Source organism: Sus scrofa, chromosome 8 (assembly GCF_054392235.1).
Source record: "Sus scrofa isolate SSC_HxYL_T2T_F1_AM1 chromosome 8, Sscrofa_HxYL_maternal_Yorkshire_Landrace_v2.0, whole genome shotgun sequence".
NCBI classification, from domain to species: domain Eukaryota; kingdom Metazoa; phylum Chordata; class Mammalia; order Artiodactyla; family Suidae; genus Sus; species Sus scrofa.
In genome coordinates this window covers 144,194,183-144,210,583 of record NC_139390.1, presented here as the reverse complement: position 1 = coordinate 144,210,583, position 16,401 = coordinate 144,194,183, and the positions used below count along the sequence as shown (strand labels likewise).

The window sequence follows — 16,401 nt, the reverse complement described above, 5'->3', positions numbered from 1 at the left end:
AGTCTCAAGCCACCGGTAAGATTTTCAATGATGATGCTAGAGAGAAGGTAGAAATGGTATTTAGTCTCTGCCATGTGCTGGATGCTGTCCTGGGCATTTTATGGGTATCACGGCATTGAATCCTTACAAGAACGCTTCAAGTAAGCAGTGTCACAGTTTTACAGCTGAGGGACGTAAGGCACAGAGATGTTAACTACCTTACCCAAAGGCCAAGTGGTAACGCCAGGATTCTCACAAATTTTGAATTCTTTGCATCATCCCACAGAGGTCTGAAGAAATGAACGTCCTTGATGCGTTTTGTTTTTTTTCCTTCAGTGTGATATTTATTTTGGATTCTTACAGGGCTAAAGCCACCAGGAGAGATATGCCTAGCACACTTCTAGCTAAACTCTTCTTCAAAATTCAGGAGCGCGCCTATTATAAAATATCACTCTTATAAAACGTTCCCTTCAAAACATCTCATTTTTAAAAAAATCCAGAAAAGAACAAGAAATTGGAGTATTTATAAAATATCACCTTAACTGAACTTCTGAACTAGCCCAACACTGGAGGCCAAGTGGCCTATTTAAGAAAGAAAACTTAAGCCTACTTGCTTATTCTGCAGAACTGAGTGTCTTGTTTTGTTTTGTTTTTTTGAAGACTAAGCATAACTGAATCCAAAACTAACCTTTCCTCTACTTTAAAGCACGTGCTGAAAGCACAGGACACGGAGGGCATGGTTTTAGTTTGGGGGGAAGATTATCTGATTCCAGATAATGTGTGATTGTTGCAGGTAATCACTGACTCAACTTCAAAGGGGTCAGTAGACACTGACCAAAGTTGTTTCTCAACCGGCTTGCAGAACGGTTCTGCAAGCAATGCAGGAAACACACAGTGTGTTTAATGCTGCTCCAAAGGGAGTAAGAACAGAAGAGACACTGACAACAAAGTTCGGCTGTAGTGTGCGGATGAGATCCCCCGGCAGCCGAAAGCAACCACGTGGTTCCCAAACCTCAGGCTCCAGGGATGAAGCTGGCATCAAATAAAACGGAGTTAAGTCTCCACAAACGGGGAGAGGGACCTGACGATTTTTTTGATACATGGACTCAACTGGAACAGTACGATCTTCACCTTTCTGAGAGCAGCAGTGCATGATCAAAACACTAACAGCAACAACAGTGCTGACAAGGATGGGGTCTCTCCGTTCGCTACTGAGAGCCAAACGCGTGGACTCGTCTTCTCGTGTGCTTCTCACAACAACCCACCTAGGGAGACCCTAGCATCATCTCCATCCTACGAATAAGGGACCCGAACCTTAAAAAGGTAACTTGCCCGAATACTGGGACTTGCCTGACTCTGGAGTCAAAGTGCTTTCCCTTCTACTGCGTTTACCAGATCCCCGATAAATGCTTTGGGGGCTTATGTCCAAGCTCCTCTCATGGGCGTGAGCTTTGTGTCACTCCCCCAGCGTCACACCTTCAGTGTTTTCCTATATTCACAAACGTGTCTCTCGTGGTAACTACAATGGCACTTACTGTCTGCTAAGACATTCATTTGTGACCACATATGCATATTTTATCTGTATATATGTTTGCTGGGAAATCTTTTCAAAAGTGTTGCAAACATGAAAAACCCACTCTAAAAGTTCTTCCTGCTTTAAAATTTTGTTGTTTCTTTAGAAAAACAGCTTTGAAAGCACTGATATGCTATTAGCACTGTTATGAGCTTATCCTTTCTCCAAAGCTCTGCTGGTCCATTGCTGGCACACAGTTTGATAAAACCATCTCACCCTCAAACTCATTACCTTAACCTTACTTTGCCCCAAGACTCAAATATATGGATAGCATATTTTGTCTATTTTATGTGACTTCCATCAGTGTCTACGGACTTCTCATTCTGATCGCTATGTAACTTGTACCACTGGTTAGTATATTTACAACAGTAGAACCCATACTCTCAGTTCAGAAGCTTTATGATGGACAAAAATGTATTAAAGCCATGTTATTTTCACTTCATTCCATACATAAGTGAGAGGTGAGTAAAAAGTTCATCTTTTTTTGTCCCAAGAATGAAGTAAAACTGAAAAGGGGGCTACACTGAACCCACGTGTTGGGGAATCGGGAGTTCTAGGTTTGAACTCTGGTCACTACACTCTCAATCCCGCATCTTCAACCTGTAAAATGGAGATAAATGCACCCCTTTCAAGGTGTTTGGGGAGGAGAGCTTGATGAAATAATGTACATAAAATGTCCAACACGGTGCCTGGACCACAGTAGGTGCTCTGTAATTTCCTGTAATATCTGACTGTTTTTCTAACACATTATCCAGACTATCAAGGTGCTTTTGCATAAATACTTTAGATCCAAGTTAAAAAGCAACACGGATAATATAGAAGAATGTACTGCAGCAATGAAATAACTGCCTAATACTTTTCTGTTTAATTTCAAGAATTTCCATTCTACTTAATTTCATTAAAAATAGAGAGAGAGCTAAACTGTTCCAAAGATGTCTGGCATATAATGTCAAGAAGGTGCATGTAGAGAAATTTTTCAAAGCTGTTTCCTTCCTGTTACAAAATGTTATCTTGATAAAACCCAGCCCTACAACTGTGTTGAGCTCTGTGTTTGAACCTAACACTTAAAACCACACTCCAAATTGCTTTATGAATGTTTGCCAGTAAGTTCAATCAATCACTCAATCAGTCTATTACTAATTACACTAATATTTATAAATTGCTTATAATAGGCCAAGGAGGCCGATGCAGTAATAAAACACAGCATTACAATGTAACTGAAAGGAAGCCACATAAGCAATTAGGCCAGAATGGGCTATTAACTGAAACAGGTGTAAGCACAGAGGTACAAGAGGACAGACCGGGACACACGATCCTCTCAGCCCCGCACAGGGGCATCAGCAAAGACTTCCCGCAGGAAGCCGCCTTTGCCATGAATCCTAAAGAATGATCGGGAGGTAGTTTGGAAAAGAGATCCCAACGGGACCCAAGAGGACGCAGCGCTCTCTGACAGGCTGGAAGGGCAGCGGAAGGCCCGCAAAGCCATTCGCCGTGGCAGCAGCGCAGACGGCGAGAGTACATGACTTGAGGCTGAAGAGGATCACAGAAGAAGGGTCGTACGGAACCCGGGATGCTACATTTCGATATTTGGGATTAGTCCGACGAGTTTTTAAGCCCGGTAGAAGCACGGCCAGCGCTGTGTTTTACGAACCTCACGCCCGCTGCGTCGCAGAGCAGGGGCTGCAGGAGCAGCCTTCTGCAGCAGCGGGCCAGGGAAGACGGTCTCCGTGTCTCACTGCTGCGAGGAACACACTTCGGTGCAGCCCCTCTGAGGAACAGTACGGAGGTTCCTCAAAGTTTAAGAACGGAACTACCACGCGGTCTAGTTAGTCCACGTCTGGGTATCATCGGAAGCACACAAACACACTAACTCAAAAAGGTATGTGCACCCCGATGTTCACTGTGGCATTATGTACAAACGCCGAGACATGAAAGCAACCCAGGTGCCCCCTGAGGGATGACGAAAGGCTAAAGACGCAGTACACACGGGCAGGGGGACACTGCCCAGCCACAAAAATAGGGAATCCTGCCATGTGCGACAGCACGATGGACTCTGAGGCTCCCAAGTGAAATACGTCCGATGGAGAAAGATGTACGATTTCACTCATGTGCGGAATAAAACAAAAACAGACACATGGATCCAGAGAGGAGACTGACGGCTACCAAGGGGGGAGGGAGGGAGAACAGCTAAGAGGTCACCTGCTAGTTAGCAGGTGGAGACCAGACTTGGGCGGAGCACGCGCTAGTGTACGCAGAGATCAAGACGCCACACTGCACACATGACGCTTATACAATGTCACCAGCCAGCGCGACCTCTACACAAATTCTTTCACAACACTTTCTCGGTGTATTTCAAATAAGAACCAAAGTAGAACTGAAGCAAACAATGTCAACGAGGAGAGTGTGAAAACAAAAAGGCGGAGACAGGAAGGAGTCAGCATAAGCCGGACGTGGAGAGTGACCGGACGCGGGAGGCAAAGAAGAGCGGGTAGTTAAAGATGACTTCGACGCTTCTGCCTTGCACAGGAAGGTGGGTGACCTCACACCGGGAACGTGAGAAGAACAGACTGGAACAGACGTATACGAGTTTAACTTGGGAACTTCGGTTCAAGGTGGTGGAAATCCAAGTGAGTGAGCTGACCTGTGGGTGGCAGACACTGGCACGGTGGGTTTAAAGCCAAGGGAAAGATCCTGCTGGGAGGTTCGGAGCTCGGGAGCAAGAAAAGGAGGCCTTCGAGAAGATGAGTTTATGGGTCAGGGGCTCGGCCACGGTGAAAACTGAGAATTAAGGCTGTGAGAAGAGGAGCTTGAAGCGAGGCCGTCTGAGGAGAAACAGCAGGGGGGCGAGACTCGCAAGTCATGACCGCCGGGGAGAAGCTGCTTCTGACACCGGCCGGGGTCATGCTGCCGATTATTCCGGGTGGCCAAGGAAAGTAGGCTCAGCGCTGAGGACTCTTTCAACTTCCTTTTCTATACACTGGTTCTTCCTTGCTTAGAACTGCTTACCAATACCTGCATCTGCTCTTTGCTCCATCCTCAGAGCGTTTTTTAAAATACACGGATACAAGAAACCTAAACAACTTAAAAGAGACTGCTTGCAGTTCGTGTTAACATCAAGCTGGTACTCAATTAACAGTAATAAAACCTGGAGTTCCCGTCATGGCGCAGTGGCTAACAACTCCCACCGGAAACCATGAGGTGGCGGGTTCGATCCCTGGCCTCGCGCAGTGGGTTAAGGATCCGGCGTTGCGGTGAGCTATGTGTAGGTCGCAGATGCGGCCTGGATCTGGCGTTGCTGTGACTGTGGTGTAGGCCAGCGGCTACTGCTCTGATTCGACCCCTAGCCTGGGAAACTACACATGCTGAGGGTACGGCCCCAAAAAGACAAAAAAAAAAGTAATAAAACTAAATTCAAGTGTACTTGGAGTTGCCTTGTGGTGCAGCAGCCTAAGTACCTGGCATTGTCACTACAGCAGTTCAGGTTGCTGCTGGGGTGGGGGTTCAATCCCTAGCCCGGGAACTTCCACAGGCTGCCAGCAAGGCCAAAATACATACATACATACATACGTACGTACGTACATAAATTCAAGTGTACTAAATTCATTCCGCCTAAGAAATGATTAAATAGCATTGTGGTATTTAATCAGGTAAGTAAAATTCAATGTGCTAATGGTCACAGTGCTTTATCTGATGTTCAAAGATGTGTGACAATTCCAAAGCAAGAGGCCAGCTCCCCGCCACACGGCAAGGTTGCTGTGATCTGAGAATCCTCATACTCCATGCCATACGGCTGACACTTCAATCCACAGGAACCGATCTGCAGAATATTCATTTGCTGCTGCCTTTATGCACAGCCAACCAAAGACTGCCACTTTATGATCCATTAAAAAAGATGAAAAAATTAAACAAAATTGTGAAAGACATTTGATGGAAGTAATAAATAATTTACCTCCAATTTGCACATACTGAAAATTAAACTGACAACTACTCAAAAAGTTATTAAAATTATGGTGACTTAAGATATTTTGAAATCAAGTGCTACCATTGAATACTCTGCAGAGCTTTTTAAAAGTTAGCTTTATACATAATAAATTATGACTTAAAATAATGCTTCATATTTGTGAAGAAGGATTCCACTTCTACTTATGAATATATGTAAATTAATATTTGTCTAAGGACATTTTCTTCAAAGAGGTTAAAGGATAAAATAATTGAATAAAATAATTTCTTTTTGAGACATCTCTATATATGAATATAACGAACACAAATATTGCAGTCAGGAAGACTGTTAGATTTCAGAAGGAAAAAAGCTATATCAGAGATGTACTGGACATTACACCTAAAGCTGTATTGCAAATGTTTTCAGAATTACACTAAAAATAACCCCTTTTTAACTGCTTTGTATATTTTTAAAAGATAAAAAAAGGGTACTTTGAAATTACCACTCAACTTCTAGTGCCTTCCATCCAAAAATGTCAAATGTCTTAATAATAGTAAAAACTGTAATAACAGAAAATTTAGAAGCAGATATAGAAGATGTAAATACACATTTAAGGAAATATCTTCCATATCATCGCACTGCTGTCCCTCTTTGAACACTTTCAGCTACCAAAACACTCACTAAATGCTTCTAATTGGTACAAAAATCTCCCTACAGTTTGAGCTGAAATGGCCCCTCTTTACCTTCTACTCTTTCTCTTGTTCTTGGAGCAAAAAGAAGTCAAATCTATCTTTCACACGACAGACCTGATGTTTAAAGAGAGCTGATGTGTCATACCTGAGTCATATCTTTTTCAGTGTTTTCACTGTAACCTGTTTAACATTTTCATAATTGTCAACATTTTCTTGGCCACCCCTAGATGTATTTGAATTAACTGTGGTTCCTCTTACAATTTCCAAAGCTGAATGTAATATTTAGGATGGATATGTAGTTCAGATTAGGTGCACTTATCACATTTATAAGTATAATCAGAAAGCAATACACCATGTGAACAAAAAGATAAATATTCCACCACTGGGGGAGGGGTGTAGAGAAATATTACAAACTGAGAGGTCCTCAGCCTTAACCCACTTCACTAAGATTCTAATGTTTATATTCAAAATATATAATTAATTTCCTGGTATCCATGATAAAAAAAATCAAGTCTCATTCCTCATAAGGAAAAGACCAACGCTGTAATTGCATCCTCTGCTACTAAGATAATGGTTCTTGGGGCTGCGCAGAGAAACAGACAGATGATATCTGGCCAGCATGTGGCCTAATGCTCCCAGAATGGGGGCTGGGTTCTCTTGCAGACACTCACCCAGGGTCAAGGGGCTATCCAGGCTGTAGCTTGGTGTCCCCCGCAGTCCGATGTCTTGGCAACAGGAAGGAAACCCAGCGACTGACCCATTCGCATCTGAAACGTCTGCTATCGGGCCTGAGGGCTGTGGATGCTACCAAGTTGCCCATCCTCGGGTAACCCCACCACAAGAAGCTCACCTCTGGCCATGGCTTTGCCCAGCACCAGGGGTTATGTGGAAGGACACAAGCAAGGCCAAGGTGGCTGATCTCAAAGGTCACACAGCTCAGGTCCTACGTCAGACCACCGAGCCCAGATGGGGCCCTGCAGCTGTGATGTGGCTTCGATTTGGACCCTGGACAAGGGATGACGTGGGAGAAGACAGTGTGGCCAGAAGCAGCCTCATCCAGCAAGTCATCCGTTGAGAACCAGCTCATCTCCTCAGTTTTTGTTCATCCTCTTTTTAAGTTTTTCTACTAAAGTCATGTCTCCCTCTCAAAAAAAAAAAAAAAAAAAAATCTGCTAAGTTCACCTAACCATACATAACAGGTATACAGTTTAAGTGTTCATATGAGAAGCTATGCTCAAGGCAGAATTTGTCCAACCAAGAAAGGGAAGCAGAACGAATCAATTTTATTCCAGGCAAAGTGAATTATATAAAAAATAACAATGTTGAGGAGAATAAAAAGACTTTATGGCCACATGCTCATCTCAATGATCTTTCAGTATCAGCCGCATAGAATTTTCCACATACACTGACGTCCCACCACTTCTTACTCAAAACACTCTGTCAACTGTCTTTCTACACTGCCTTTTAAGAGAACTAATATTATCAGTTTCCTCTGATTTAGATATTTATCTCATATTTGCCAGAAGATTCTGGCCAATGTTTTTGAAAGCACATTTAACTATACCATATGCCTCCTTAAATCATCTCTATCAAACAAGCTGTAGGATAAGGCTCTGGTTCATTCTGTTCTGTTTTTCTTTCTTCACAATGTGTTTATGTATATTTACCCAATTTGCTCTGTTCTTCTTGCCAAATTACAGGTTTGAGATCTCAACTATTGCAGAGCAGCTGTGCTATTGTTGATGTCTCACTAAACAAGGGTCAGGGAATAAGCCCATTTTGCAAGAACTGGTGACACCTGCACATGACACCAGGAGGTGACTGCCCTCGAATGGGCGGGACCTACAGAACTTCACAGGGTCTTTCCCATTCAAACGTCAGACATTTGGGTACAAAGGAACCACTGGCAGAAATTAACTCCCAAACCATCTGCAGATTTTTCTAGGTAAGATGATTTATTTAACCATGTTTTTTAAAATTAAATTGTGTCCAATGGAAAAAAAACAGAAAAGAACCATCTCAGTGCCGCCACCTTTACACTCCTTCTGTTTAACAACTGAGATTTGTTCATTTTAGTCTCAACTTCTATAACAAAGAAACGTATTAATTAGCGATGCTGCTCAGAGGAAGTACTCCAAAGACCCATTCCGACAATGCCACAGGCAGTGACATACTGGGTAAGATGCGCCCGGGTATTTTAACTTTTCTTGATTCCACGATGTCGATTTCCAAAGGCACACTTATGCTCCAGCTCTTTTCCTACATTCTCGGTTCCCATCTCCAAGTAAACATCGTCTTAGGAAGCCTTTTTCAAACCCAAATCCACGCGCCCTGGCTTTTTCAACGAATAAATCCTCAAAGAAGATGTAATTCAGGAAAAACAACATAAAGATGAGAAAGGAACTGAAGGAGCACGCTAATGAGATGAGGCACAAGCCCGTGGATCCAGCTCTGAGACTGTGCATCTGGCTTTGAGGCTGTCTGTCTAGGGTTCCTGCACCAGCATGTTAATTATTTAAGTGAGAGAACAGGGGGGACCATCACCACATCTGTCACCCTCACACAGGAAAACCCTCATTCATGGTGGGCCAGATGTGTTTATTTGAAACATAGACTAACTAGCTACTTAATGGGTTTGAGTCCTTAGCCAAAAGCTAATTAGACAAACATATTAAGCATCAGTCACCTCACAAGGCTAAACTGTTTCAGTTGTGTTGATTTTAATCCAATCTCATAAGAGAGTGCATCACCTACAAAGCATCTGAAGGAACATCCCAGGCAAAGGAAAGGTCCAAACTACTCTTTGTGTACTTAGTGGAGCAAACAATGTCGCCAAATGTCCCGAACTTCAACACATGAAATCTTCCCAAACTCTGTCTCAGCAGTAGCATGTGCTTGATACCAGGGGCGGGGAACAAAAGTAATTAGACAGGTCTCCCTGCCATATTCTCAGCTTGCTTATGGGTGAAAAGGTAACGTCAAAAGCCATACAAATGACAGCTTCTCATGCATGATATTTACTATGCTTATGTGATTTTTAAAAACCACATCTCCTGAGCGTTTAGCCAATCTACAAATCACTAAAGAATATCGGTGCTCTCTATGGCAGTCTATTCAAAAGGAAACTATGCCTCAAGGCAAATTCTAGGAAAAACAAATTCAGTGTCAGACGTAACAGGCAACTGCATTTTACAACAACTTTGAAGAAGAAAGTTAGCTACCTTCCTTAACTAGTCATTACTACGAAAAAACCAAGATAATTTTCTGCTCTCTCAAATGGCACGATCCCCAAAACGGAATTCTGGTCATCTTTCCCCTATCTGATAGATCCAAAAATCAAATGCACTCTTTTAGCTCTTTATATAAATAGTATCTCAAAATGTTCGAGAAAAAAGGTATTATTTTTCATGGAACAAACGGTTAGTGAACCTACTGTGTGTCCAGCATTGTTCTAGGTGCTAGAGATACAACAGGACACAAAACAAAATTCACCCTAGCAGGAAGGAGACACAATTTTTAAAAACAAACAAACAAATGCTTTCGAAGGAAAGTAAACCATGAAAAGAGAATCGAGTGTGCTCCACTCAAGGGAGGGGGAAGACGGTGTGATTAGATAGGGAAGGCCTTTCTGAGAAGTTGACATCTGAACAAAACTTGAAGCAGCTGAAAGAGTGAGACATGAGGGGAGGACCACTTCAAGCAGAGAACAGCAAATGCAAAAAAAAAAACAAAACAAAAAAACAAAAAACAGCTGGCGTTCCTTGCAGCACTATTCACAATAGCTAAGACATGGAAACAACCTAAACGTCCATCCACAGACGAATGGATAAAGAAGATGTGGTACATTTACACAATAGAATACTACTCAGCCATAAAAAAGAATGAAATAATGCCGTTTGCAGCAACATGGATGCAACTAGAGACTCTCATACTAAGTGAAGTCAGAAAGACAAATACCATGTGATATCATTTATATGTGAAATCTAAAATATGATACAAATGAACCTATCTCCAAAACAGAAACAGACTCATAGACATAGAGAACAGACTTGTGGTCCCCAAGGGGAGGGGAGGGAGTGAGATGGACTGGGATTTGGGGTTACTAGATCAAACTGTTACATTTAGAATGGATGGGCAATGAGGTCCTACTCTATAGCATGAGGAGCTATATCCAATCTCTTGGAACAGAACATGATGGAAATAATTTTAAAAGATAATCTATCTATGTATCTATGTATCTACATGTATCTATCTGTCTAACTGAGTCACTTTGCTGTGCCGCAGAAATTGGCACAGCATAGTAAATCAACTACACTTTAATAAAAAATAAAAGTTAAAAAAACACTGGGGTAAGAATGAACTCACTTGGTTAACAACAAAGAGGCCAGGGTGACCAATACAGATGGGGCAAAAAGAAGATGAAGCCAGAGACATAATGAGGGCCAGACCCTGTAGAGCCTTATAGAGACTGCAGTGCTTACACTTTCACCCTGACTGTCACAAGAAACTCAATATTGGGAATTTTAAGTGGAAGAGCAACATAAAATGATCTTTTAATGGCATCACTTTTGCCGAGGACAAAAGCAGAAAGCCCAGGTGAGAAGCTTAGTCTAGGATGTGGTGGGGAAGGATCGGATTCTGAACATAGTCTGAAATCAGAGCTGAGGTGGGCCGCATATAGTAGATCAATAGGGACTCAAAGGTTTTCACCTGAACAACAGAAAGGACAGACATTGCACAAAAATAAACTCAAAATGGCTGAAAGACTTAAACATAAGACAAGACACCATCCAACTCCTGGAAGAGAACATAGGCAAAACACTCTCTGACACCAACCTCATGAGTATTTGCTCAGGTCAGTCTCCCAAAGCAACAGAAATTAGAGCAAAAATAAACCCATGGGACCTCATCAAACTGAAAAGCTTTTGCACAGCAAAGGAAACCCAAAAGAAAACAAAAAGACAACTTACAGAATGGGAGAAAATAGTTTCAAATGATGCAACTGACAAGGGCTTAATCTCTAGAATATATAAACAACTTATACAACCCAACAGCAAAAAAACCAATCAATCAATGGAAAAATGGGCAAAAGACCTGAATAGACTGTTCTCCAAAGAAGATATACAGACGGCCAACAAGCACATGAAAAAATGCCCAACATCGCTGATTATAAGAGAAATGCAAATCAAAACTACCATGAGATACCACCTCACACCAGTCAGAATGGCCATCATTAATAAATCCACAAATAACAAGTGCTGGAGGGGGTGTGGAGAAAAGGGAACCCTCCTGCACTGCTGGTGGGAATGGAAACTGGTACAGCCACTATGGAGAACAGTCTGGAGATACCTTAGAAATCTATACATAGAACTTCCATATGACCCCGCGATCCCACTCTTGGGCATCTATCTGGACAAAACTCTACTTAAAAGAGACACGTGCACCCGCATGTTCATTGCAGCACTATTCACAATAGCCAAGACATGGAAACAACCCAAATGTCCATCGACAGATGATTGGATTCGGAAGTTGTGGTATATATACACAATGGAATACAACTCAGCCATAAAAAAGAACGACATAATGCCTTTTGCAGCAACATGGATGGAACTAGAGACTCTCATACTGAGTGAAATGAGCCAGAAAGACAAAGACAAATACCATATGATATCACTTATAACTGGAGTCTAATATACAGCACAAACGAACATCTCCTCAGAAAAGAAAATCATGGACTTGGAGAAGAGACTTGTGGCTGCCTGATGGGAGGGGGAGGGAGTGGGAGGGATCGGGAGCTTGGGCTTATCAGACACAACTTAGAATGGATTTACAAGGAGATCCTGCTGAGTAGCATTGAGAACTATGTCTAGATACTCATATTGCAACAGAACAAGGGTGGGGGAAAAAATGTATACATGTAAGGATAACTTGATCCCTTTGCTGTACAGTGGGAAAAAAAAATAAATTAAAAAAAAATTTTGCAAGTAGGAAGCTGGGAAAAAAAAAAGAAAGGACAGACTTGCCAATGACTCAGATAGAGAAGACAGCTCTGAAAGCAGGTAGGAGGGAACAATCAGGAGAATCAGTATGGAATTATAGATTCAATAAAACAAGACCAAACTTTAAGTCAATAGATGTATCATTGCTAATACGAGACATCATTACTCAGAAAGCCATTGAGTCCCCACTGTGTCCCTGGGATAAAAATGGCTCTGAGCAAAATGGACCTGCCTCAAATTCCAAGGCCAGACTAATTTAGCCATAGGCATGTTATCAGTTAACACTAGATTATGACATGACACAGGAGGTGAATACTTTTTTTATAGAAAGCGTCAGACAGTCTTGCTTTTTTCAGTTACATTATGCAGCTCTTTTCAATCAATTTAAAATAGCTGACATCACTCTAATTTACTTGGCTGATCGGAAGTGATGTCCAGGAGAGACCCTGAATATTTAAGCATCTACGAAAGTTTAAGTGCTTAAGTCCATTTCAAACTACTGATTTTCTTAGGTTCCGCAAAGGAAAATACTACCTTTGCTCTGCGCCAATCCAGACTTCGGATTGGGAGTTTACGCATTTCCGTTTCCTCTGCTCTGGGTGCGAGATCACTGCAAAGTGAGTCCTGAAGACTGAACCCTACGCATTATCCTAAGCACAGTGCGTCCCTCCCTGGACAAGAGAGCAGTGGAGCTCTTTGCAATCACTTCCTTCTTTAGAAAGAGGGCAGAGGAAAACTCGAAAATGGGAATATTAAGTGCTGGTGAATTATCTGTGAACAGGTGCTTAAAAAGAAGAGCCCTTATCCAAAGGAAATAGCTCTTATCTTTGCTAGATACCTTCATTGATTACTGCCACACCAAAGCACATGAGATACAACCCTTAACAGGACTGGGATACAAATTAAAGCACAAATATTTCCTAGCCTTACTGAGCCATGTTCCTTTTGCTCCTTAATCTTAATATTTAAATACTCTAGTAATTATAATTAGTCAAAATCCCACTTTGAAACTCATGCATTTCTGTGCATACCTGTGTGTATGTAAATTCAATACTCCAAAGTTCCAAAGAACATCTATGGTTCTTATTATTTCAACACAGACAACAGTTCTCAAATCTATTCAAATAAATATTTTTAGAGCCTTTTAATCAATATTTAAGAAACAAGATGTAACACACTTTACTATTTTCAACCTAAGAATATGTATAAAGTACTAACCAGAATGATTTGCCTTAAGATTGGTAATTTCATGTTCAATCTTTATATCCGGAAGAGATAAAATAAAACAAATGTGTATTTTATCACCATTACCTAATAACTTGTAGCTAAAAAGTTCTTAAATCTGGGAGTTCCCGTCGTGGCGCAGTGGTTAATGAATCTGACTAGGAACCATGAGGTTGCGGGTTCAGTCCCTGCCCTTGCTCAGTGGGTTAAGGATCCAGCGTTGCCGTGAGCTGTGGTGTAGGTTGCAGACACGGCTTGGATCCCGAGTTGCTGTGGCTCTGGCGTAGGCCGGTGGCTGCAGCTCCGATTCGACCCCTAGCCTGGGAATCTCCATATGCCGCGGGAGCAGCCCAAAGAAATAGCAAAAAGACAAAGACACACACACACACACACACACACACACAAAGTTCTTAAATCTTTTAATGAGGTACTTACTCTCCAACTTCATGCAGGGTAGGTGCAGGACAAAGCATGGAATTATGTTCCACACTCACTGGCATTACACCTAGAAAATACAGTGCCACTGAATTAATAAATGGTTTTAGGTATGTCACAGTTTCATTAATAATATTAGGAGATGCAACAATCAGAGTTCAAGCGTGGAACTTTAGCTATATTATCACGGAAAACCAAAAAGATACTCATATAAAGAAAGAGGAGGAGTTCCCGTCGTGGCGCAGTGGAAATGAATCCAACTAGGAACCATGAGGTTGCGGGCTTGTTGATCCCTGGCCTTGCTCAGTGGGTTAAGGATCCAGTGTTGCTGTGAGCTGTGGTGTAGATCACAGATGTGGCTCGGATCTGACGTGGCTGTGGCTGTGGGGTAGGCCAGCAGCTGTAGCTCCCATTCGACCCCTAGCCTGGGAACCTCCATATGCTGCGGGAGTGGCCCTAGAAAAGACAAAAAAAAAAAAAAGAAAGAGGAGAAGGAATACAGAAATGTAAAATAGAAAGAGATAACATGTCTCATTGATATATTTATGAATTATGAATTACGGTTGTTGTATTTTTGGGGTTTTTCTTGTCTTTTGTCCTTTTTTAGGGCTGCACCCACCCTGCGGCATATGGAGGTTCCCAGCCTAGGGGTCAGAGCCAGAGCCACAGCAACGCCAGATCCGAGCTGTGTCTGTGACCTACACCACAGCTCACGGCAACGCCGGATCCTTAACCCACTGAGCAAGGCCAGGGATCGAACTTGCAACCTCAAGGGTCCTAGTCGGATTCATTTCCGCTACGCCAAGATGGGAATTCCAAATTATGGTGTTTTGACTTAAGTTCACATGTCATTTGGAGATACTATAAAATTATCACCTTCTCCTGCTCAATTTTCCCAATAAGTTAGATTTTCAAGAATAAATGATATTTTTAAAATCAATATAAAAATGGTATAGAAAACTGTCCAAAGGATAATAAATTTATTTCAAGGGTTTAATAAAATAATTGCATCTATAATACATAAATAATTTTATAAAGCTGAATGATTAAATTGCCCTGGTAATTTTAATAATAAATGAGAAAAGTTATCTAGATTATAAATATTTAGAAAAGTTATATAATCAAAAGGAGACCCTTAGAATGCAAATGATGAAAATACAATCTAGCTAAATTTATTTGAGGGTTTTCTTTAATAAACTTAATCCCATGTAGCTAGGTGTAAAATATATTTATGTTATAATCAACTCAAATATGTAATCAGGAGGAATTGGGTAAAGTGAATGCTTAGACAAATCGCTGAATAAAAACACAAATTACTCTGTCCTCTTCAACTGCAGAATCTACTAGGAAGAGAGTTCGTAACAAACAGAGAGGAATTAACGATGGCATGTCCTATGCTGAGAGCCTCGCCCCTTTACCTCAGCCAACACTTGCTGAGCAGTTACAGTCTGTGGAGCCGGGTTTAGAACCATCCGGTAAACAATAAAATTGTAGATGAACCTCTCACAAAATAATTCCACCAGAGTTCAGCTTCTGCCTTACAGTTCAAAATTTTAGAAGACAATATAATCATCAATTATAAGAAAACATCTTGGACCCAAAGTGCTCAGAAATACTAAGATCTATTTTTAAAAGAGGAGTTTTTCTGAGACTGAAGAAAAATAAGCAATACTCATCTTCTGCTTTTTCACTAGCCAAGCTAGGGAACACTAAAAACTAATTCCAGAAATACGACAATTCGCAGCAAACACTGTGCTGGGGGGCGGGGTCGGGGGCACTGGAGAAAAACCGGTAAGGCCAAACACCTATCTTCGGGAAGCTGGCTGACAAATTCTTGGGAAATTAGATAAAGAAAACAAGTGACAATAAAATGAGGCAATAAGTAGTAGAGTAGTCCAAGATAGATCTTCAGGCAACAATAACAAGAAACAGTTTTCAGACGGAATTAAATCAGGCGGTGGATACCGCCCATACAGAGTGCAATCGGGCAAAGCGAGTTCGACTCTCGGCCCTGCCCATAATTAGGTTGTTTGGCTCTTTCAGCCACAAGGTCATCATCTGTATAATGAGACTACTTAGGGGAGGGTCCAGCATTTAGTAAGTTATAAACAAATGTTGCCATTATTAAATAACTGTTAAATAATTAGTGTTGTTACTCCTTTCTTTCCTCTCTGATTAAAAACCACGGCCAGTTGGTCCAAGCTGGGGAAAGGAGGAAAACACGTGAGGCTGACACGCTGTGCAGACATCAAAGCGACGCTGAGGCGACCGACACCTACTCTTGGTGTAGGTTTCATTAACGGTGTAGGTACAGAGGACGCTGCCCTTCCGACTGCCCAAGCTGAACCCTCTTCCGTTCAAAACAATTTGAAATTCCTCTAGAAGTAAAAGGAAAAATAAATTGAATCAATGCTTAGTAAAAAACAACCACCAAAAAAAAAAAACAACTTGAAGCAAAAGTTTCCACGTACAAAGAATGAATTTCTTAATACTATTCAGCCAAATAATAACCTTGAAGAGACGGTTCTACCTGCTTTCTTAGATCCTCCAGGGAAATAC

The 16,401-nt window shown here is 41.6% G+C and overlaps 1 protein-coding gene across 2 annotated transcripts in view; it reads right to left on the bottom strand.

Moving 5' to 3' along the window:
- The window catches only part of ANTXR2 (ANTXR cell adhesion molecule 2), a 149,224-nt gene that overhangs the window by 91,886 nt on the left and 40,937 nt on the right, over positions 1-16,401 (bottom strand). For both annotated transcript variants that reach the window (XM_003129371.7, XM_084973731.1), the window contains 2 exons: positions 16,122-16,220; positions 13,843-13,912 (listed from right to left, as the gene is read on the bottom strand). In XM_003129371.7, coding sequence (XP_003129419.3) covers positions 13,843-13,912; positions 16,122-16,220 — 169 coding nt within the window. The remainder of the gene's footprint in view (positions 1-13,842; positions 13,913-16,121; positions 16,221-16,401) is intronic.